The 21,747-nt window shown below is 39.7% G+C and overlaps 3 protein-coding genes across 4 annotated transcripts; 2 read left to right on the top strand and 1 right to left on the bottom strand.

The window, feature by feature from the left end:
- Positions 1–873: 873 nt before the first annotated feature.
- Positions 874–8,800, top strand: LOC116255716 (pectin acetylesterase 5-like). The gene is made up of 12 exons (XM_031631645.2): positions 874–1,463; positions 1,807–1,889; positions 3,165–3,291; positions 4,321–4,400; positions 4,587–4,676; positions 5,831–5,955; positions 6,505–6,565; positions 7,525–7,578; positions 7,675–7,752; positions 7,842–7,947; positions 8,046–8,191; positions 8,304–8,800. The coding sequence occupies exons 1-12, from the start codon at positions 1,259–1,261 to the stop codon at positions 8,409–8,411; spliced, it is 1,263 nt and encodes a 420-aa protein (XP_031487505.1). The 5' UTR covers positions 874–1,258; the 3' UTR covers positions 8,412–8,800.
- Positions 8,801–10,007: 1,207 nt separating this feature from the next.
- LOC116255717 (very-long-chain enoyl-CoA reductase) lies at positions 10,008–14,138 on the bottom strand. The gene is made up of 4 exons (XM_031631647.2): positions 13,603–14,138; positions 13,473–13,512; positions 10,397–11,151; positions 10,008–10,286 (listed from the first exon to the last, which is right to left on the bottom strand). Exons 1-4 carry the CDS (start codon positions 13,669–13,671, stop codon positions 10,218–10,220), a joined length of 933 nt encoding a protein of 310 aa, XP_031487507.1. The 5' UTR covers positions 13,672–14,138; the 3' UTR covers positions 10,008–10,217.
- Positions 14,139–15,972: 1,834 nt separating this feature from the next.
- On the top strand, positions 15,973–19,083 carry LOC116256416 (uncharacterized). 2 transcript variants are annotated; one of them, XM_031632778.2, is made up of 5 exons: positions 15,973–16,616; positions 17,967–18,024; positions 18,113–18,230; positions 18,323–18,440; positions 18,582–19,083. In XM_031632778.2, the coding sequence occupies exons 1-5, from the start codon at positions 16,068–16,070 to the stop codon at positions 18,633–18,635; spliced, it is 897 nt and encodes a 298-aa protein (XP_031488638.1). In that variant the 5' UTR covers positions 15,973–16,067; the 3' UTR covers positions 18,636–19,083. The 2 variants fall into 2 exon arrangements, with proteins under 2 accessions (XP_031488638.1, XP_049934355.1); XM_050078398.1 differs by lacking the exon at positions 18,113–18,230.
- The last annotated feature ends 2,664 nt before the right edge of the window (positions 19,084–21,747 follow it).

Genomic DNA, 21,747 nt, shown 5'->3' with positions numbered 1-21,747 from the left:
AAGCATGTGCGCTATGGTGTGAAAAATAAAATGACAAAAGACTATAAGAATTGATTAAAAAGTAAAGACAAAAGTTTAAAAGCTAGTTTCAGCGTGATTTTCTAAGAAGCAATGATCTTGTAGATACTAACCAGGGGCGGAGGGAGGGGGGGCCTGCCTAGGCCGTGGCCCTACTCTAACTAACTGAAAAAAAAATGCATTGTTGAAAATTTTTGTTTGGATAACATATTTTTTAGATTCGGGTTTAGTTTGGCCGTACCCAGATAAGTTCGTTGGACTGTTTGGCCCGCCCTTAAAAAAAATCCTCTCTCCACCCTTAGATACTATTGAGCACATTTGACAAATAATAAACCTAAAAGACCATTGGTGTTCTACTCATTACTCGTATTAAGTTGGTCCGAATTCGGCTTGTCAACTTGATGAATTGAGTTGAGATGAGCATAGTAGAGCAGAATCAATTCAAGTGCCAGTTCCTTTAGTTATGCTTGACTGGAATTTTATTTCTTAGATCGGGTATCGATCTTATTTGGTAGTTTTGACGAAAACTAACCACATAAATATAATCTACATGATAAGAATTGACTCTCGGTAGATTTTGTGATTCAAAAATGCACTTTTTAAAATGTCGAAATATTAGTACTCTTGAAAGATATTGAATCTGATAGATATTGCCTTAATGTGGTGATAACTACTTGTCAATTTTCATAAACCCCTCATCTTTTTTATGAATTCCCATTTTTTGGAGAAAGAAAATGTCGAAAACTCTTCTAATATTAAATATACGTAAAACTTTTTCGATGTCTCATCGGATCAACCATATAAGTCAGAGCGATAAGGTTAGGTTTGGTTAAAACAAGAAGGGGTTTGAGTGTCATATTAATATTTGCTGGATCTTTTCCGTGCTCTCGACAGTATCGTGCTGGATCCTCTGCCATTTGCTGCCCACCGGAGTTATCTGATGGGCCCATAAAATTCTGCTGCCTCCCGCGCGCCTTCAAAAATCTCCAGGGACTTCGACCACCTCGGCCATTTCCGAGTGTCTGGCGATTCTCGTCCGATTCCAGGTGTTTTACGTTGAAATCTGGAATTCAACCTGGTAGGATCAGCTATCGTGCACTATCGTCCACTATTCGGCGGCTCAACATTGCCGGGGGCGGGATTCCTGTTTGGTATAAAGATCCAAGAGTTCCGTTGGTTCATTCTCCTCTCTCGGACGAAAACGTCGTTTATGCTGTTTCTTGATTCGTGAATTTTAAACATGGCATTGATACATCATCGTCGATCTCTTGGCGATCTCTGGTGGAGGAAGTCTGCCGGGAGGATCGCGTTCGGGTTGGTGGCGTTCGTGATCATCACCGTCCTGCTCAAAGTCTCGCTGCGGTCTCCGAGCGAGCCACTGATCGCTGGGAACAGTCCTCTGGTGGAATTGACATTGTTGCAGGATGCCGAATCAAAAGGAGCAGGTATCACGTTCCTTTCCCGTCTTCCTTATTTTTTAACCAATGAATTCCTCCACACATTCCGAATTCCGCGAAATTCTGTTTGTTGGGGAACTCGTTGCTTGATTGCCTTTTCTTGCTTTCCGTTTTCCACCTTTGCTTCGGAGCTTTAAGTTGGGATATTGCAAATTTCTCTGCAAATTACCCTGCTATCCCCCTTTCTGAACAAGTGGCTGCATTCACACGGTAGCTCATAACAGCTCTAGTCGGGAGATGAACTTCTTATTGTATCACTTGCACCATATTTCCCTTTTTGTAGTTTTCAGAAAGAAGGAATGCTTATACGCTAACCATTATTTATGAGTAGTTTGCCTAGATGGAAGTCCACCTGCTTATCACATTCAAAGAGGGTATGGATCTGGCTCAAAAAATTGGCTTCTTCATATAGAGGTAACCTTTTGACCCTGTCTTGGTGACAACGATGCAGTTGCAAAAATTACAGTTACTTATTCAACATGGCTTCGCTCCTCGGACAGAGGGTAGTTACGGAAGTCACTAAGTTGATGGGATGTCGTGTGTTCGGAGCCATTGGCCTGACGCTGCCATGTCGAAGTTAAGCACTGGGAATCGTAGGGGCTTTCCAACTCGACGGCTACCACTTTGAGGCTGGTGACGGCGTTCCGTTCCAACTCGAGGGCTGCCAATATGAGGCTGATGACGGGGCTTCGTCCTCGGCCTATCTGAACTAAAAAAAGTTTACTTGCTTGCGATATCTATTTATTGCATTTTATCTTGTCTGCAATGCTTTAAAGCGTTGTCAAGGCGTCGTATGTTTCAAAGTCTTTTCCATAAAAATATGCCATTCTGCCAGGAATATGGCAGATGGCTTGGCGCTTGGCGGACTATAACAAACATCCAAGGCAGTAAAACAGTTGTAGCCCAGTAACTATAAACAGGATTTTCTCTGCCTCGTGCCATTTGCATGGCAAAATCCAATCTCAGTTCCTGCCATTTGATCATTTCTCCCATCAAAGTTCAATCTCATGATTTTTTTTAAGTCAACTTTGATTGAATTAGATGGGGCCTAAGAACTGCTTGGTCCAGCCGGCTAGTAACTTTAGAACTAATTTAGATAAGAACAGGAAGTTGATCAGACTCTGAACACAAATTGATGGTTGTTCATCTGAACAAACTTATCCATAGATGAAAGCAATAATGAGCGTAAGGAAGTTCTGGTTTGTTGGTTCAATGAGCTGATCTAAAACTTTAGGCTTACTTAGAGTTCAATGATCTGTGTGACTAATCAATTGGACACACTTTACTAGATCATATTCGCATTGTAGGATGTTATCAGCACTTCCTCTCGAAAGAAAGGGAAGAGGTCTAGAACCTTTGGTTTTGCCTTGTTGGGAAAGTGCAAAAATAAATAAGATTCTACAAGCGTGTTATGGACCTTGTGGTCTATGAAGGACATACTTAATGTGTTCCCAAATTGATGGAATTGTGTTCTAAGTTCCATTTATTTTTTATGCTTTCTCTTATGTCTTAGGCCTTTATGTTATAGCCTTGTGGAAAAGTTCAGAAAAATAGGCGTAGTTATGGTGTCTTTATCTTGCCTTTAGGTAAATGGAACTCTTTACTCAGGATGTCACCTGAATCGGCCTGTATCCACTTTTAGCTTTTAACTTCTTGTGGTGGAAGTTTTCATACTTTCCCTTCATGCAGGGTGGTGGATGGTGCAATACCATGGCATCATGTGGTGCACGCAAGATGACTATCTTAGGATCTTCTACACTTATGCAACCTGTTGTCTTTTCTGGAATTTTAAGTGGTTCTCCATCAGAAAACCCTTGTATGTAGCACATCATCGTTTGTATCTTATTGGCTTGCCCTTTTTCAAAATTACAATGTTGTGAATTCTATATATGTTGTGTGTGTGTCTGTGTATGTAATGATAGTCACTAATGTTATTCTGGGCAATTTTTAGATTTTTTTTTCACAAAATTGGTTTTCTCAAGAAAATGTAGTCAAAATCTTGGAATTCTTTAAAAAAGTAAAAATAAAAGTTATTTGAAAAAGGTATTGAAATAATGTGTTCATTGATGTCTTCTTGCAAAAATTACAAAAGATCATTGGAATGGCTTAAAAGCAAACAGAAAAAAAGGAGTTTTAAGCTAAACATTTTGAATTAGTCATGATATTTTCCAGTTTCTACCAGGGAGTATTAAATTGGTGATATTGTTGTGATGTTTTCAAATACTGATGATAGTGGTCAATACTGTTCTCCTATAATTGGGATTGGCTTCTTAATCGCTTTCAGTTTACATGGATCCTGCATTTGTTTATGCAACAGGCATGTAAGTGGTAAGAGACGATAAAGGAATCAGGTCATTTTCTGGTTGGCAGTATTGCATCATGATCCTTAAGTCTGTAATTTATAAAAGTTGTCCTTTGGCTAGTATTCCTACATGTAATACCATGACCTAAGGTTACCCTTATAACATGGAAAGAATATTGTAAAGGTGTACAGTTTTTTGACCATTGAGTTTGTTAATATTTTATGCTATGGAGAAGACGATTGTAGAAATAAGCACTGATATGAACATTCACAACTCTCATGTTCTTTACTAGCATATTTATGCACAGGTTCCTTGGCATCTCTGTCTTTCCCTTTCCACTGCTATCCCAAACAACAAAAAATTATGAATGCGTAAAAAATATGGATGCTGACAACTATTACTTGTGATTTAGATAAATTAATTTTCTTCTCACTAATGGTGGATGTGGACATGTTCTTAACATCTAATAAGTTAACAGTATTCCATCTGTAATTAGTTGCGTATTCAGAGATATTTTTTATGATGAATAGCACATTATGCAGATTTTTTCAACTGGAACCGGGTCAAGTTACGTTATTGTGATGGTGCATCTTTTGCTGGAGATGTTGAACATGAAGTTAAGGTAGCTTAGGAATTCATTGCATTTAGCTGTTGCTATTGATTTTGTTCTTGCCTTGTGAAATTCCACTATTTCATTCATCATTTCTCAGACAATCACTATATTACATGCTATTGCTTCTGAAGAAACACTAAGAACTGCAGATGTATGAGTAACCCTTTTATCTTTTCATGGTACTCTTTAACATAGGACGGATCGAAGCTTTTCTTTAGAGGGCTGAAAATCTGGCAAGAGATCATGAATGAACTTCTGTCAAAAGGTCTAGCTGTTGCTCAAAAGGTCTCTATTTACCCAATTACCCCTTTCATAATTTGGTGCTCTTTTTTTCTATTATTACTGCATACCATAAGCTAAAATATTTCATTGCAGTTTTTATAGTTTGCATATTGGTTTTTTGTTTTCTGCTCTCATCCAATGATTTTTGAATCCCTCACAGTACCAGCAGTACTTTAGAGTTTAGTTATTGAACAAGTTGTAGATAACCAGTTCCATGTTGTTGGTATTACTGAAGTATTCTAATTCATTAATTGTTAATTATTAAATTCTATCAGCATTTAATTAGCTTCAAAGTTCACATTATGTCAGTATATTGTAAGTGGAGTTCTGTTGTATCAGTGTTAAAAAGGATTGAAAGATCAAATAGTTCTGCAAATATATGGGCTGGATGAGTATTTTAGTTTTTTGTGAAGTATGTTCATCATCCAAAGCATTACATGGCTAGCTATATCAGAATTCAAAGCATTACATGACTAGATATAAAATGGTCAAATTGCACGGTTGAGTACCATGGTTATCTTCATTTCAAGAACATTTTTTTACAGAACCGTCTCTCTGTAAATGCACACACCAAATTTGGTGTATCTACTCCTTGATAAAGGCACAATACTAACCACTTGTGCTCATTCAAGAAGAACCACGTTAGGGGCTAGCCATTTCACTCTCTAAGATGAATAGTATTTACTCAGGGTTAATTATTTCAATTCCTAAGCTTTCTTTAGTTGAAGATTATTAGTAAACAACTGTTCAATGCATGCTTTTCACGTACTTATTTATCATTTCCAGAGTGAGAAAAGACCTTCACCTTTAATACGTTTCATTTTAACCTCAGCATATTCAGGTTCTGTTTCTTCACCCTTTCATTAAAAAAGGATTCTTCTATTAACTTGATTTTCAATGATAATCTTTCTATTTATGTGTATTCCTTGCTGAATGACCTTATGTGCATACATGGCGTACTTAAGAACATTTTATATGTTCATTTCTTTCTAACAGCATGGTTTGAACTGTTAATGAAGAAATGATAATGGCAGATTTAAGTGTGGTAACCCATTGAGCAACATCATTTTTCCTATTTTCTTATTTTATGGATGAAAAGTTGGTGATTGGCAAGCCTTTGCTAATTGACCGTGTGGTTGTGCTGCTCGTGCATGCAGGCTTTACTTTCAGGGTGCTCTGCTGGAGGATTGGCAACCTTTCTACATTGTGACGACTTTCAATCACTGTTGCCCAAAGATGCCACTGTCAAATGCCTTGCGGATGGAGGCTTTTTTCTGAATGAGTGTGTTCAAGGTCCCTAACTTTTGGTCTGACATGACTGATTTTCAGAACACCCTCCCGTTGAACCATTTTTTATAGTCTAATTTTAATGAAGCATGAGTTTTATTTTTAATTATATGTAGGTATATGCTTGGTAGTGCACCTGTTATGCATACTAAACAGTTGATCTTTCAGGAAATTTTTTATCTTCTTGTGTTATTTATTTTCTCCATGCTTATGTAAATTAGAAGCACGAATGGGGCAAAAGAATTTTTATTTTTTTTCTTGAGCTTGACATTTAATACATAATTGATACTTTTCCATCTTTTTATATAAGAATTATTTTTTATTGTTTGCACCGTTTAATGATGTAAGTTATTTGAATCTCAAAGTTTATAATAGTGCATTTCATCTAACATCTCCGAGTGAATTGACATCTTGTAAGCTCAATCTCTTCCATCTATCATTTCTAAGTGAATTGACATCTTGTTAGCTCAAGCTCGATTGCTAGATTAATTGACTTGATCACTTCTTTACTGGATTAATTTGTCAAGTTTTGTTGCTCATGCAGAAAGGATATTTCTGGAAAGAGCACTATGCTGACCTTCTATCATGAAGTGGTCACGTTGCAGGTTACTGCCCTCTGGTTTTATGATTCCCCCAATCCTTGTGTCCTGTCCTTATCTGCCTTTGTTCTCATTAATTGGCACTAGATATTATAGTTTCTCTATGCCTGCATATACATTTTTTTTTAATAATTAATCTGTAAAAGTATACAATATTTTCTCTGCATGATTTAACTATAATTTCTACGTTTTATATCAAAGTGGCCAATGGTACATATCTGTGTATTGATGAGTTCCTATTTGTATATTGACTGCTAGGATGGACCATATCCTGTAGATTTGTGGTTTCTCATATATTTGGTGAACAAAACATGTGAGAATCACTAAACTACTTTTTGCACTGGCATAATGGTTCTGTTAAGATGAAACTGCTTCCAGAAAAGGAAGCATCCAATGGTTTCTGTTTCATGCCAAGTCCTGGTTTATCAGACAACCATTAAGGTATATCAGGCACTGCACTTGGCAGGAGATTCCTGTCAGATGTACAAAAAGTCCTCTCTTTCCGTCTCTCTCTCTCTCTCTCTCTCTCTCTCTCTCTCTCTCTCTTCCCTTCCCCAACCCAACCACCACATTGAGTTCAAACAAATTAGAAATGCTGAGGAATATCAAGGTAAATTAGTAGTCAACCCATATGCAGTTCTATTTCCATACTAGGTATAAATGGTGCAGAATATGTTGTTTATTGCTGACATCTTATTTTCTGTATGCAATTTCTGTTGGTTTGTCATCTTACCTGGATCAGAATCTACCCTGATGAAGCCACAGTGACATGCAATGCAAACCTTATATCAGCATTTTGGCTTTTGCTCCATGCGATTCTTTTTACTTCTTTTTTAGATTATTTGTATGTTACTGTGGTTATCTACTTGCTTCTCACATTTTTCTTTTTATTTTTGTCTTCATTGAAATTCTGGTCTTATTTTAAACTTTAAAGTGCGCAACCTTTTTTCCTCCTTGGATGACAGGATGTAGCAAAAGTTCTTCCTAATGGTTGCACCTCTAGAAAGAAACCCTCTCAGGTGTGTTTGAAATATTACATCTAGTACAGAAATGACATCAAGTAGAAGCAATTAGCTAATTCTGATATATTTCTTGCTTTGAATGGATTTTTCTAGTGCTTCTTTCCTGAATCCATCATTGAAAGCATACGGACTCCACTATTTATTGTCAACCCAGCTTATGATTTTTGGCAGGTGAATGTATACATGCATCGTATCTGTATCTCTCATACTTTTGGTTTTCCAGTTTATAACTTAATTTAGTTGTTTGCTTACTATTTCAGATACAAAACGTTTTAGCGCCAGATTCAGCAGATCCAAGTCATGAATGGGACAAGTGTAAGCGGAGCATTGACAGTTGTACAGGAGCCCAGATAAAAGTATTGCAAGGTTGTAATGCCATTTCAGTTAACATCTGGAAAACTAGACTTGGGAAGTGACCCATAGTCTGATATTGGTTCCTAACTTTATTCATGGTTTTTTCACAGAATTCAGGAACAAGCTACTCACTGCATTGAATGAATTGCCAAAATCTAAATCGAGAGGCCTGTTTGTGAATTCTTGCTTTGCACATTGTCAAACATGGATAGGTAGCACATGGCATTCAGCAGATTCACCAAGATTGAGTAACAAGGTATGAATGCTAGCTTTTTGCTATATGAGCGATGGCCTTTTAATCTAATGTTGTAAGTTGTAACTTTCTTCATATGGTGGACTAAGAAATAGCCCTTTTACTTGAGGAACAGACTATTGCTGAAGCTGTTGGAGATTGGTACTTTGACAGAGAAGAAGTGAAGCTAATCGACTGTCCATATTCATGCAACCCTACTTGTCACAACGCAAATCTTTTATAACAGCTGCTTTCAAGTATTGTTTTTTTGCCTAAGGAGATGAATGCACACTGAGATTTCAAGTACTTTCTCTAAACAAGGCATCTCTTGACCTCCAAGGATTATTCCAAATCCTGAACCACGAGTGAAGTGCTATATGAATTAAACATGTGGTGCTTCAAGAGGAGGATATATCACTGGCTCTGTACCTATCCATGTCAAACACAATGAAAAGGAACAACTTGCAAAACATTTGCTGATTTGTGCTGATGGACCATCTCAGTGAGAGGCAAGTGCATTTGCCAGAGACTAGATAATATTCATTTTTCATGTACAAGTGAATTCTATCATCTGGAATGACAATGAAAATACAAACACCAATTGTGCTATAGCTGCTTAGAACCTTTTTGCTCTGTGCCTTCCATTTTGTTTCTGCGGTATTTCGTTTTTGTCTGGTTATCTGTAGTTCTGTACCACTAATATCAATTAAAATGGTCTTGTCCGTGTGCATGCTTACTACAGCAAAGGTGCACTTTATTTTGTGTAGAACCTCAGATTAGCTGAGGCTGTTGAGTTGAGGTTAATTTCTGCCGTTTGAGCCCCCGAGCGCCAACCTTGGGCACGAGTCGTCAGGCTCTCTTGATTAACCTACCCAGCTTGACTTGGCATGTGTAAAGAATCGACCTCTAGTTTGCAGACTCTTGAGAAAGGGGGAAGACCAGCACAGAGAGAAAGGAACGTCAATACGTCATCTTCTCTTTCGAGATTTTCATATCCAAGTTCTCAAACAGGCCAGCAGCAGATAAAAATATCATCCAAATCCATGCCTGTGAAGAATCTACAATCTCGACTAAGTTTTTGACATTAGCAGCCACTATGAACATCGAATAATGTACTCTTTACACATTTTGGAAGGGTTGGGTGAGAGCGAATTAAAGATGTACGATTCTTTTGAAAATGCGATCTCTCACAGGATTAAATCTGCAGTCTGCAAAAGCCTTTTGTAGGAAACAAGGATTTCAATGTCCGTCAGCATCGCACACCCTCAACATATTCCCCTTTCCACTCACCTATAAAGCTCAGTTTAGTTGTATTCTTTGTATTTATTTTTTTTCCTTTGAACAAAGTGGATTGGACGAGTAATCACCTGATAAGATTCTATAGGGATAAAAATCCGTTTCTTACCATTCACTTCGAGCACCACCAGAGGCAGAATGGCCTCCTCAGGTTCATTTGGGTGGTCTTCCACCACCGCTACCAAGGTCCGTGAAGGCCGCGACCCCCGGTCGCCTCCCCCAGCTCCTTCTCAGGCGCCCTCTCAACTTCCATCCCGACGACAACATTGTCGGAAATGCAACGCGACTCCGCATCCATGGTCTCCCGCCGTTCATTTTCTTCTATGGTCTCCGAGCCGGCCAGCGGCCCGGCGGCAGCCCCACGGTCTCTCCTGCAAGGGCGGACAGAAGGAAACCCTAGCGGAGAGTCTCTTCCCACAAGCCCAGAACAAAGGATGGGGGCCTAACCCCCAGGCAGACCTTATCCCGAACAAAGGGGAGATTATGCACGAGAATTGTGATTTGTGAACAACGTCAATGACCTGTTGGCTTATACAGATAGATATACCATGTAAAGTATTTCGGATTGTTAGACATAATTGAATGCAACAGAAATTGATGATCAGTTTTACCATAAGTTGGGGTAAACAGTTCTGCGCGACTTAAAACAATGGGAACTAATTGAAACCTTCGACAACAGCACCCTAAAATTAACAACACAAATAAAAGAGACTGTTCCATGATCGCCACACCAGGAATCCGTGTGAGGAATGACTCACAGGAATGGTGGAAGAATGACCCATCTCCGTGGATATTTTGGTTTTCCGTCCTTTCCATCAAACAGCTGCAGTCGAAAATATGTTGGTTACGAACAGGAGAAAAAGAAAATGAAAATGACAATGATATCTAGAATCAATAACTTGTGAACATATAAACAAGCAATAAATATCTTACCTTCTTCAAGCGACGATGTTTGGCAAGAGCCCAGTTGGTCATGATCGCTGCTGCCACCACAAGGAAAACGTAACCTGCAACAGTCTGTGTCGCAATGTTGAACCCGACCCACTGATAGATCTCAGTTGTGTAATTAGCACAGGTTACAACGTTGAACAAAAATCCTCTTGGGATCTGATAACCACCACTGCCACCAGGGCTTCTAAGGTTCCTTAACAGTAGATGACAGTAGAAGTTTGCAGCCTGGCAGACCAACCCAAATGCAAAGCCAATTTTCATTTGCTGCTCACTAACGGGAGTGTAGAGGGGATGGTTCACATAATAAGCTATATAACTGCCAAAAGTCCAGTAGTAAGCACAGTTTCTGAACACATTAGAGAGTGGCGATGTTGCATGGCTGAACCTATGAACAAAGAACGTCTCCATGATGCGCTTGAAGTAATGGAAGCACCAATAGTACATAGCATAGGTCTGAACAGGATGAACTACGCGGGGTCCCTTATAACCAAAATACTCATAAACAGGGACAAAATAGAAAATAGGATAGATCACAAGAGGGCCTAGATACTCCCAGAAGAACAGAGTGCTGTAAAAGACTTGTGGCCCTAAATCCTTAAACACCACAGTTAGTTTTTCTCCGTCCCCCTCACAGTAATCACGGACTTTCTTCCTGGAGTCAAGGACAACAGGCCTCCCTTGCGAGCCAGGTTTCTGGAGGAGTGTCAAGCGCTGTCTGGAAGGATAGTATTTTCTATCTGCATAAAAGGAAAATAGTGGAATCAGAACAAGTTTTTTGGAATCTGGAAATGGCAAAGACGCTTGGCAGACTATATGAAGCCCGCTATAAATACGCAAATGGTAAAACTCAACATTTGAACATATAAAAATCTTAACTGGAAAAAGACAGAAGCTCATGCCAATCATCAAGGATCCAGCAGCAAGGTGTTGGCTGGAAACCTATACTACATCCTAAGGGAAAGAAAGGATAGAAGAATTTTGTTTACATGAGTATCCAGTCTTTCTATCATGGACTGCAAAAGATAATGTTTTCATGATAGTTGAATAGCTCGACCATTCAATGAATAAAAAGAAAAAATTCCCTTCAATAGGTAACTGCAGTCTTTCCGTGAAAAGTTATTCGGAGGTAAAATAGATTTCTATATCTTGACTTTGCTTGCCACATGACCATTCTCCTCTCAGTTCATTCTGCAAGCAATATGGACATATAGTTTCTATATTTGGGGAGGAGACATCTGATCGAAATTTTTCCTGGTTCATTACTAACTATTGAAACTTCTCGTTATTTTTCCCGTCTTCATAGAACCTTCAACAAGTGAATACATAGAATAATAGTCTGCTTGGATACTATTTGCTTAGTCAAGGAAAATATGGTTTTGCATCCGATTTCTGTTTGGATAACGCAGTATTTCCTATAAAGTCAAGATGATCAATTTAGGCTTGACGACAGGATAGATACCATACCATGAGTTATTTAAAATTTTGAGAGCAGAAGAAAACTATTGCACAGTACCAAGACCTCTAGACATAATCTTGAACTGGTGATACTAATAAGACCAAGACTTCAATCGATAGCACAACACAGAGTCCAACTGAAAAAATAGCCGCATCATTAATAGACAAAATAAACAGAAAAGAATGGACCGAAAACATCTATGCATAAGCAATAAGAGAGGATAGAGTTGAACTAATGAAATAATGAAATTGCTCTAATAGTACATGTACGCAAAAAATTCCAACTAACCAAGACAATGCTCTATCATGAATCAAAAAACAGAAATGCCACAGCAAATACTATAAAGCCACTCAAAAGGAAAAGACCATATTACTAGAATTCAGCTTTTTTACTGTTTTCAAATCTTCAACAAAAGGTAATGAAGTAACGAACGTATCCTCATTTCTATATTCTTTTTATTTTACTTTCTGTGAATGTTCCCTGTAACTGGAGATACTAATGAACAAGCATTAGCCACCACAAAGAAGACCAATGAAGGATTGTACTTGTTAGTTCTTTATCCTTTCCCTGGAAAGTATACAAGAAGATCTTGGGACCTAGGATCGTCTCAAGTACATGCGGCTCTCCATTGTCAACAGGGTAATAATGTGGAGTTTACATGTGCTAGTATAGATAACTGATGGGAAAGTCGTTAGTATCGCTATAGGAGTCAAACCTTTTGCAGAATGTTATAGAGAATGAGACTGCATCGCCACATAAAATTAGGATTTAACCCGTTTATTTATATCCTAATTTACGAATTTCAGAGAAAAGATCTAGTTACATGTTCACCTGACTTGTTTCCGAGAAGGGCCAAGACAACACATATTGGCCGTACAGAGAGTTGTCTAATGATATTAGTAACAGTTATTAGGACACATAACGCATAAGCATGTGAAGCTCATACGGCTTTTCAGCACTAGCTTCTTAGAGAAATGGACACTAGTCCACATAGCCACATTCGAACCCGCTCACAGCAGCATAGGTTTTCCGATAGAGTTCAAAGTGGAACCCGAATGTAAAACCTCACCTTGCAGCAGCAGTAAAACACCTTAGACGTACCTCCTCAAACCCAATTTATACACATGCAACTTCGGCTTCTGCAAGGAGAGAAGCCCATGGAAATCGAACCATGACTGCCGGCCAGACAGTCGGAGGCTGTCAGACCAAGCCAGAAAAAGGCCACCCATAAACCAGAAGAGAAGGATAACTGTACCGTTTCAATCCTAGGAAACCTAATTACAGAGAGAAGAAAAACCCAACCACATTGATCCACGCACAACGTCCGTCGAAACCAAACTTGGACGAGAGAGACTCTAGGATCTACCAAGCAAGCAACTCCAACATCGATATAAGAGCATACAGTCACTAAATCCGGAGCATGGTTCTCCTCAAAATCACACGGTTCAACCAACCAATGAAGAAGATCATCAGGACCATACAGAGATTCAATTGCAAATCATCTCGAAGGTAAAAAGAGCGTTAACGTTCCAACGAAGAGAAGACAAAATGGAAAAAAGGGAGACTCATAACAAAGAAAAGAAAGACAAATCTTGAACTCACTTCGGTGATGAATTGCAGCTTTCAGATCATCAACCGTTGCCTATAGATAACAAAAAGCAAATCTAACAAGTTAGTGAGATGCCCATAATCGCGTGCGCGTGCTGGGGAGAGAGACAGAGAGAGATCATACCGATTCTAATAGCTCGACTCCACCCTTGATGATTTCTCTCCCACTTCTGGACACCACGCTCACCTTCATCTTCACAGATCAGCCAAGAATCTAGTCTAAGAAGATCGCAAAGCACTCACCCAAGAGAGATAGATCGAGAGACCCCAAACCCCTTCCCGCCTTACAAATTAGACGAATCGAGTGATCACTTGCAATAAAGGAGAAGCATAAATAGGCGAGCGAGTTATTACGGAAGTCTGGTTGGGGGGAGAGCAGTAGACCTACCAACAACCCGTTTGTACGTGTTGGGCTTCGACCCCTTCCAAGAATTGAATAAGAAAATTCTCAACCTCTCTCTCTTTCTTCACCATATTGCTCTCTCCTAGTGGCGGAGTCAGTCTACGCTGATATAATAGTCTTTTTATATTGCAAGATGAAACAAGGCGGATTTTACCGCTGCTCCCTTGAGCCTCTCCTCACTTCTATCTTCCATTTCTCAGTTCGACTCAGATCTTCATTGATGGTGGGTAAATTGAAAGGTGGAAGATGTCTTACCAAATTCCCTAAAAATGAGGGGAAAGAGAGAGAGAGAGAGGTTCAGACATTTTGTCTCAGATGGACTTCTTCTTCACTAATTCACATGTTTGAATCTTTAAATAAAATGCTTACAAGTGTATATTTTAGAATTTTGCCATACATGAATGGGCTGGCTCATGACACACAGGAGAAATCTGAATGGGAGGACTCAATATTTTATAAGAGCAGAAATCTGAGTGCTTTGAGACACACTGAATCGTTGATCTCAAAGTAAGTACTTAATGTGTCAAATCGTAAACGGAGAAAAGTTTGGCACTTACTAGCATTCATGTTTGGCGATGGATGCGTTAACGATGTTCATCGTTTTTATCAGTCACCAAACACAAGAGTGGCCAGTTGAGGGGGAGTGGGGACGGGGATTTCAGATCTGTTATGAAATAAATAATTTGGAAGGCGATGATAGTTCGTTTGACTTGATCGCCTCGGAATTAACGATCGCCCAAAGTTAGATGAGACACGTTGCTCTTGATTCTTGCCAGCTAGAACAATCATTTCTTCTAAAACTGGGGAAAATATTATTTGAAGCTTCGTCCTTTTGATTCAACACTTGAAGCAAAGCAATTTGATTTAGTGACAGATTCGAAAGTTTTACTTTTTATTATTCTTTAGTCTACCTTTTTTAATTTTCTTTTCATTTCTTTGAAGTATATATAATAAGCTTTGTCTCAACCCCATAACAGATAGAACTCAACCATCGGATCAGATGATGCATTGAATGAGCAGCCTGATCGATCCAATTCAGTGTTATTTTTATCAAGAGTAATTCAAACATTGATTTAATTCTTCTTGTTAGAGAGAGAGGGAGAGGGGTAAGTCATTAATTGAGCTCCATCTTCAACAGCTGTGGGTGTCATTTTTTTTTCCCCTGTGTGTTGCTTATAGCATGTGAATGGCTGCCATTATTTACTGGCACCCCTTTATTTCACCTCCCCTTCCGTCAGCAATGACATAAAAATGGGCTTTTGGAGTGAATCGGCAGCCAGACTGTTGTTTGCTGAATAAATCGCTTATAAATTTTTTTAATTATTTAAAAATTAATTAAAAAAACTGACAGCTCACACCAATTATTCGGCCATCGAATCGAATCGGTTCACTATAGATAGATTTGATGTTTTGGTGATGAGACCCGATCCATTTTGATGCAGAAAAACTGAAGTAATGATGCGCGGCCTGGCAGGAGTCGAAAGCGACATTGGGTGTTTGCAACACTAATAGCGTGTTTGAATCACAAGATGTATTATTTCTGAGGTGAATTCTTCCAAATGCACATTATTTTGGGACACCCAATCAAACACAATTGGAGTTCACTTTGGATGGTAGCGACATCTTTTGTTTGAATGGGTGGTGAGACTGTCTCGGACCGAGGGGCATAATATAGCTGGTAGGTCGGATTAGCATCAACTAAGCTTCCTAGTTGTAGTTTGATTCTTGTGGGCGTCGTCGTATTTCATCTCTCATTCTGGATGGTAGGATAAAACATTTCTCTTTTTTAGAACATTAGTGGAGCCAAATATAAACGGTCCCCTATCTTGTGGATTTCAAGAAGATTAGATTCTGAAAAATTAAGTTGCAAAATATATAAGTCAATCTGTTTGATCAAGAGTCAATTTGTTCTTTCACTAATGTTAGATGAGATAATATTTCTATATAAGTAGCACAGCCTGTTATTAACAACAAATAATATAAATACAAATGTCTTGGAATTGGATTAGGATCCAGCCGATCCATTGGTTGCTTTATATGCTGCCCCATTTTCCCGCCCATCCTTTGTTCAAATTCAAATCAGAACCCATCTTGGATCTACGGCAGCAGAAACGGACCTGACTCCGACTCGCTACGAAGCCCGTCGTCGTCATCGTTCCGGCTACCGATCCGAGCTCCGGCAACCAATGTCATCAGTGTACCTATCCGTGGACGATACAGATCTTGACGACGCGGAGTTGTGGGCAGTTATCGACTCCGCCGCCGCTGCCCACTCGGCCTCTAATTCACATGCCCGCCGTCCTAGTTCTCTGAAGCACAACCATGCTTCGATGCCCTCTGTCTCCCCCATTTCCCCTACCACACGAATATGCAAAAACCCTAGACCGGCTTACACGGTGGAGGAGGATGGCGGCAGTCCTTCTGCGGACGGTGAAGTCTTGGAGGAGCCGTGGGCGAGCCGGCCGCGGAAGATGATGAGGATGGCGGGTGGAGGAGACCGATTTGATTGCGGGAAGCAGATTGTTGCCATTCACAGGAATCCAGGGCGATCGCAGGGTTATTCGTCGTCATCAGTGGTGCCGGAGAGGTATGGCGTGCAAGAGATGTATCCGGTGATGAGAAACCTCGATATGGAAGCGAACCGACGGTTGCCAAATGAGAATTTCGAGCATAGCTTGTCCTTGAAGATGCCTTCTGTGTCTCTCTTCAAGCAGTACCAGAACGCTGCAATGGCGGTAAATCATCTTTCCCTTTATTATCCTCCTTAGTTATGGTTTCAAGATCGTGGCTTTTCTACTGGAGATTGCACCCAGGAATTGTAATTTTATCATTGTCTCTTCTGCTTCATTGGATTGGCTTGGAAGATTATGGGTTTTGTAGGAAATCGTGATTAATTGGCAACATAGTTTGTCTTGGTAATCATGTTCCAAGATGGTCTCCCAAAGCATTTCACTGTACCTTCACTTTCCGTTTTCTCCTCTTGCAGAAACGCGTGTATGGGTTTGTGATGAGACTGAAATTTATTTGTTGCCATGAAGACTTAGCTAGCCAAAAGTCTTTTGACTTTCTTTTGGTATATGTAGCATAAGTGGGTACAATCTTTTTAGTTTGAAACTTCTCAATGTTTTCAAAATTGGACATAAAGTGGTTGATTGGTCCTAAAATTATGTCAGTAATTGGTGAAGTCTCATGCTTTTGTGCGATCCGAACATGCCACTATAATCTTTCGGATTACAACAAGTGCATCAACCAGACACAATGGTCTTAATATAAAAATCCTTGTTCATTGAAGACTGTATACCAAATAATTTCCAATTATCCGTGTAAGCTAGTTCCATATTCGTGTTGTTGCCAATGATGTCTTGTGGTACTGTTTTTGACAAAGTGACCATATCTCACCCGGGGAACCGAAGTAGATTTCCGTTCTATGCATGCAGTAGTAAGAGAAAAGCAACATGACTATGTCTCAACTCTAGGTCCCAACTGATCCAGTTTGCAGCTTTGGTCACTTCTGATTGTTTATGAACATTTGCCAACTCTCCAACATGTCCTGGACTGAAAAAGTTCTAGGCATCCAGGTAGCTTAAACCACCTAAGTTCAGAAACTTCAGATTTCTTAGCAGACACTTTAGAAGATGTAATGTGGCATCCACATCCTTATAGCAGCTACAGTTCACATGGATAAATCTAGCTGCCAAAGAATTTCTCTGTAATCTCTCTGAAAACGATTGTGACCTCTTGAAAAATAGGAAGGCATAAGGCTATTAAGTTTTTTTTAAAATGTTCTGTGCTGAGAGTTTCTTAATTGCATGCATTTGATCTCCGGGCAAATATGCCAGTTCAAACTTATTATCCTTCCGTATGCAACCATAATTGGAAAGCCGTACTTTAAAGTTTAAATGCTCTTGTGGAAACGGGAAGGACATCCCTGCCTTTGGTTTTATAGGCTAGTTAAGTATCATTTGGTTGTGATGGACGGGATGGTCAATTGTGCACGTTGCATGACATCCTGATAAGCGAATTGTGTTTCAGTTTTCTGCAGAGGCCTAAATTTAGATTCCCTATTTGATATTTGCACTGTGCAGATCCTAGAGAAAGGCGACTATACGATGATTGCAGGACACCCCTTTATCAAGAAAACAGGTAAACTATTGGAAACCATGGCTTTTTCGTTTTCCTGTTATATCCTCATCAGACTTCTTGATATTGGAAACATGCCGTTCTTCTACAGGATGGAGGAAAATATCGTTTTTCTTTAACCTTTCATTTGAAATTAAGGACAAGAAGATAGACATTGATCAGAATCGCAACGTCCAGCGTGCTGAATTTATTGTTAGAGCCTTCATGCAGTATGTGCAATTGATTCATTTTACTGCATGCTGATCTTCTATTGAGATTTCATTCCATTTGATTTTTTTGCCCCATTTGTTTTGGTTAATAGGGGTGGGAGGTTCTCAGATGGATGGGGCTCATGCGAACGTGGAGAGAAAAAATTCACGAAACCAAATCATGATATCCCAAGCACGGCGGAAACCAGAGCTAAGAATAAAGCATGCCAAGTAAGTCCATCCGTGCCAAGTCTGCTGCTGCATTTTTGAGATACATAATCAGAAACTTCATGCTCGATTTAGACTTCAGTATTAAACTTTCTTATGGTACTTGTAACAAGCTGATGTATTTGGTGTTTATGATGGAGACAGGACCTGCTTGGAATTGGAGAGTACAGGCCTGGAGCTGCCACTTCTGAACGCTAAGATTTCTGTATCATCCTAGGTGACTTGCATCTTTCTTCACAGTTTCTGGTCAAGGCTGTAGATTTCTGTGTCACTTGAAGGGCTTCGACGGCATCCTTCTCTACAGACTTTTGGTGAAGACCACAGAATTTACATTGTCTACCTTGAAGAACACACAAAAGGAAGGAACAAAGAAAAAAACTGAAACAATTCGTTTCATCACAAAAAGAGAGAGAGAGAGAGAGAGAGAGAGAGAGAGGATGATCATCATGATGATGACAATGATGAATGATGTATTTTGAAAATCTCTGTAGGCGCCTAACTGGAAAGGTCATTTCTTAATCCATTTAACAGATCCTTTGATGTTATCTTTTTAGAACTGCGACGGTTAAATGTGTTGTTCAATTGGCATATGGCGTTGAAAGAATTTGGCAAACAAAAAAGAGACTTCACACCACCAATTTATTTATTTTTTTCTTGTGGATTTTTTTTTTCCTCTCACAATAAGAAGACAATTGCAAGTTGGACCTGACAAAGGTGACTTGATTACTACTGATTTTCTTCTTACATTTTGAAAAGAAACTTAGATATTCATGAAAATTTAGTTCAAGGTGAGTGAGAGGATTTATGTGATCCACTACCCAAAAAAGAGTTTGAAAGTGAACCCTCCCTCGTAGGTCATTAGCTGAGTTGCTGTCTGTGTCCAATGTACATCAGCGCTGTGCTTCCATCCCATTTTTTAGTTCAAGGACATAGCATCTATCGAGATCGAACTGGAGATCCGCTGCTTAAATTCTCCTAGCCCGACCAATTTGGCTATGCAGCTGAGGTCCATGCTAATGTAGCTGCAACTGAAACCACATTTAGTAGTTCAAGCGCAATCGCTTAGCAGGTGAAACAGGGGCAAAGAAACTATGGTTACGCGATCAATAATGGGCAGCCAGTTGCTCAGTTATTCAACATATCTTTCTCGTTCGTCTCGAGGAGATGGCAACTTCTTGGAGCTCTTGGTTAGTAGCTTGGCAAGTGGAACAGTAAATCCAAGAAAAACAAGAGATTCTTTCTTCCAGCCTCCCACTGTCGATGTACCAAAATCGATAATTTTTTTTCAGCTAGAAGTGATGCTACCACCAACCACAAACAGTAAATAATAAATCACCAGATCTTTTGTCAACGGGCTGCGTGCAATCTGAATCTAGGAAATCTAAACATATTGGAGGCCGTCTTGGATCCAAAGATGACAAAGCTCTCCCACTAGATCTGGGCCATTTTTAATGCTAACAGAAATGAGATAATGGAAGAAGACGACTGGACGTGATGAAGCTGGTTTTTCGTAAATCCTCTATCGTCATTTTTTTACATTTGGAATACCACGTCCCAGGAAGAAGCTCAAGCTATTGTGCCGCAAATAATCGCGTTTGATTGAATTGGCTTCTCACTTAGAGACTGAGAATCCAAAGAAAACCACACACTTGTACACATGTTTCCAAAGACACGATTTTCTTTCTTGTTCAGTGTGCTGCCATTTTTTCTTAAATGCCGAAACGAAAAGTTTCCATAGGCAGTTCAGATTCTGTTCCAATTTACTCTTCGCTTTAATCATACAGACCATGTAACTGCTGTGGACGTTCTTTCCGATGAGCGATGCGGGAGATAGGCTCCCTGCCTTTTCTTCACTGTGGACGTTCTTTACTTAGTAGACGTACCTGGCGATGAATTCAAAGTTCAAACCTCACTACAGGATAGGAACAATGTTGTCATAGTCTGCTTGAATCACAGCGAATTAAATTGTTGGGTTGAAATACATTGTTCTGTTACCTAAACTTTTGAGTCACATTAGTATATGTTCAATGCTGTAATAATAAATGCATTAAATCTGAATCTGATCCATTAACATCCCTATTGAGGTTTTTTTATATGGATTCTATCAAGGCCAAGTGTTGGCTTATAGTGAAGTCATTGGTTGGCCCATGAAATAAGACGTGTGAAGCTCAGAGCCTTAAGTTGTGGACATGGTCGGGCACGGGCTGCTCTAATCCTACCTATGCAGCGCATCATAATTATGATCTTGATGGTGCCATCAAACTTAGGGGATTGTTTCTATCATATAAATAAAATTTGCAACACAACAATTTATTGTCACCGGCCGACCATCAAATCACAGTTTAGGTAAGCGAAAGCTACCATGTGAGGGCTTGATGCAAAGTATTCGAACTTAGAAAACGGATTTAATGGTTTCGAAACACAAACTGGGTCCGCACTTTTACGTTCAATTATCCTTCGAACAGAGCATCATTGTAAAAACCTTTATATTTAACCGCGTAAACTGAAAGATATACTACTATAAAGAACGGGAGAAAGAAAGCTCTCCTTATTTTATTTAAAGCTGGGCTTTTATTTATAAACTACAAAAAAACGTTATAATATAAACCAAAAAAAAGGGGAAAAAACCGTTACGTGAGGGCCCGAAGAGACCTGGGACCCAGCAAGCGAGCGAAGGATAGGGAAGGGACCCACCAATGGAAGCCACTGGCCAATCGCGTTGAGCGAGAGAAGGTGCCTTAGTAAGGCCGGTGGGCCCCACAGTGGGGGGGAAACATCGCTTTGGATTGGCTAAAAGGACTGAGATTTTTGGTTTCGCCCGTGGGGCCCACAGAGAAGGTGGCAAGAAGAGGATGAAGCCAGCGCAGGTTCCGAGGGTGATGGTGAAGGGACGCCATCGATTTTCCGGTTTCCTTCCTCTCCCCATCGTCCCACCACCAATAAAAAGAAGCAAAAGAGAGAAGAGAGAGAGAGAGGGCGCGCGTCGTCGTCAATCATCATCATCATCAGGCGAAGGAGACGCACTCCACATGGAGTCAGGAGAGACGTTAGGTACGATCATTCATTCGTCTGCATCATGGTAACTGCTGCTTTCCTTCTCCCTCATCACGTCAACTGTTCAACAAACAATTAAACCTCTCTGAAGCAACTGCTGCTGTACGTCGAGTTCTTTCGGCGCATCTGTCTATTCAGCTATCTTAACCTCTGTAATTTTTTTTTTTTTTTTTTTTTTGAGAAAGAGAACTGAAATCTTTTGATTTTGTGATTAAGGGTGAACTGCAATCTTTGTTACGATCAGAAGCAAACTCAG

This window comes from Nymphaea colorata, chromosome 6 (genome assembly GCF_008831285.2).
Source record: "Nymphaea colorata isolate Beijing-Zhang1983 chromosome 6, ASM883128v2, whole genome shotgun sequence".
Taxonomy (NCBI): Eukaryota; Viridiplantae; Streptophyta; class Magnoliopsida; order Nymphaeales; family Nymphaeaceae; genus Nymphaea; species Nymphaea colorata.
This window is presented reverse-complemented; position numbering and strand designations above follow the sequence as displayed.

Bases quoted from the DNA above. Each gene is read 5' to 3' on its own strand.
- LOC116255716 (XM_031631645.2), top strand. From the start codon at position 1,259: ATGGCATTGATACATCATCGTCGATCTCTTGGCGATCTCTGGTGGAGG. The intron at 3,292-4,320 runs GTATGTAGCACA...CACATTATGCAG, and splicing joins TTCTCCATCAGAAAACCCTT to ATTTTTTCAACTGGAACCGG. The intron at 6,566-7,524 runs GTTACTGCCCTC...CTTGGATGACAG, and splicing joins ATGAAGTGGTCACGTTGCAG to GATGTAGCAAAAGTTCTTCC.
- LOC116256416 (XM_031632778.2), top strand. From the start codon at position 16,068: ATGTCATCAGTGTACCTATCCGTGGACGATACAGATCTTGACGACGCG. The intron at 16,617-17,966 runs GTAAATCATCTT...TGCACTGTGCAG, and splicing joins ACCAGAACGCTGCAATGGCG to ATCCTAGAGAAAGGCGACTA. The intron at 18,025-18,112 runs GTAAACTATTGG...GTTCTTCTACAG, and splicing joins CCCCTTTATCAAGAAAACAG to GATGGAGGAAAATATCGTTT.
- LOC116255717 (XM_031631647.2), bottom strand. From the start codon at position 13,671: ATGAAGGTGAGCGTGGTGTCCAGAAGTGGGAGAGAAATCATCAAGGGT. The intron at 13,513-13,602 runs GTATGATCTCTC...TGTTATCTATAG, and splicing joins GAGTCGAGCTATTAGAATCG to GCAACGGTTGATGATCTGAA. The intron at 10,287-10,396 runs GTAAGATATTTA...TTTCGACTGCAG, and splicing joins AACATCGTCGCTTGAAGAAG to CTGTTTGATGGAAAGGACGG.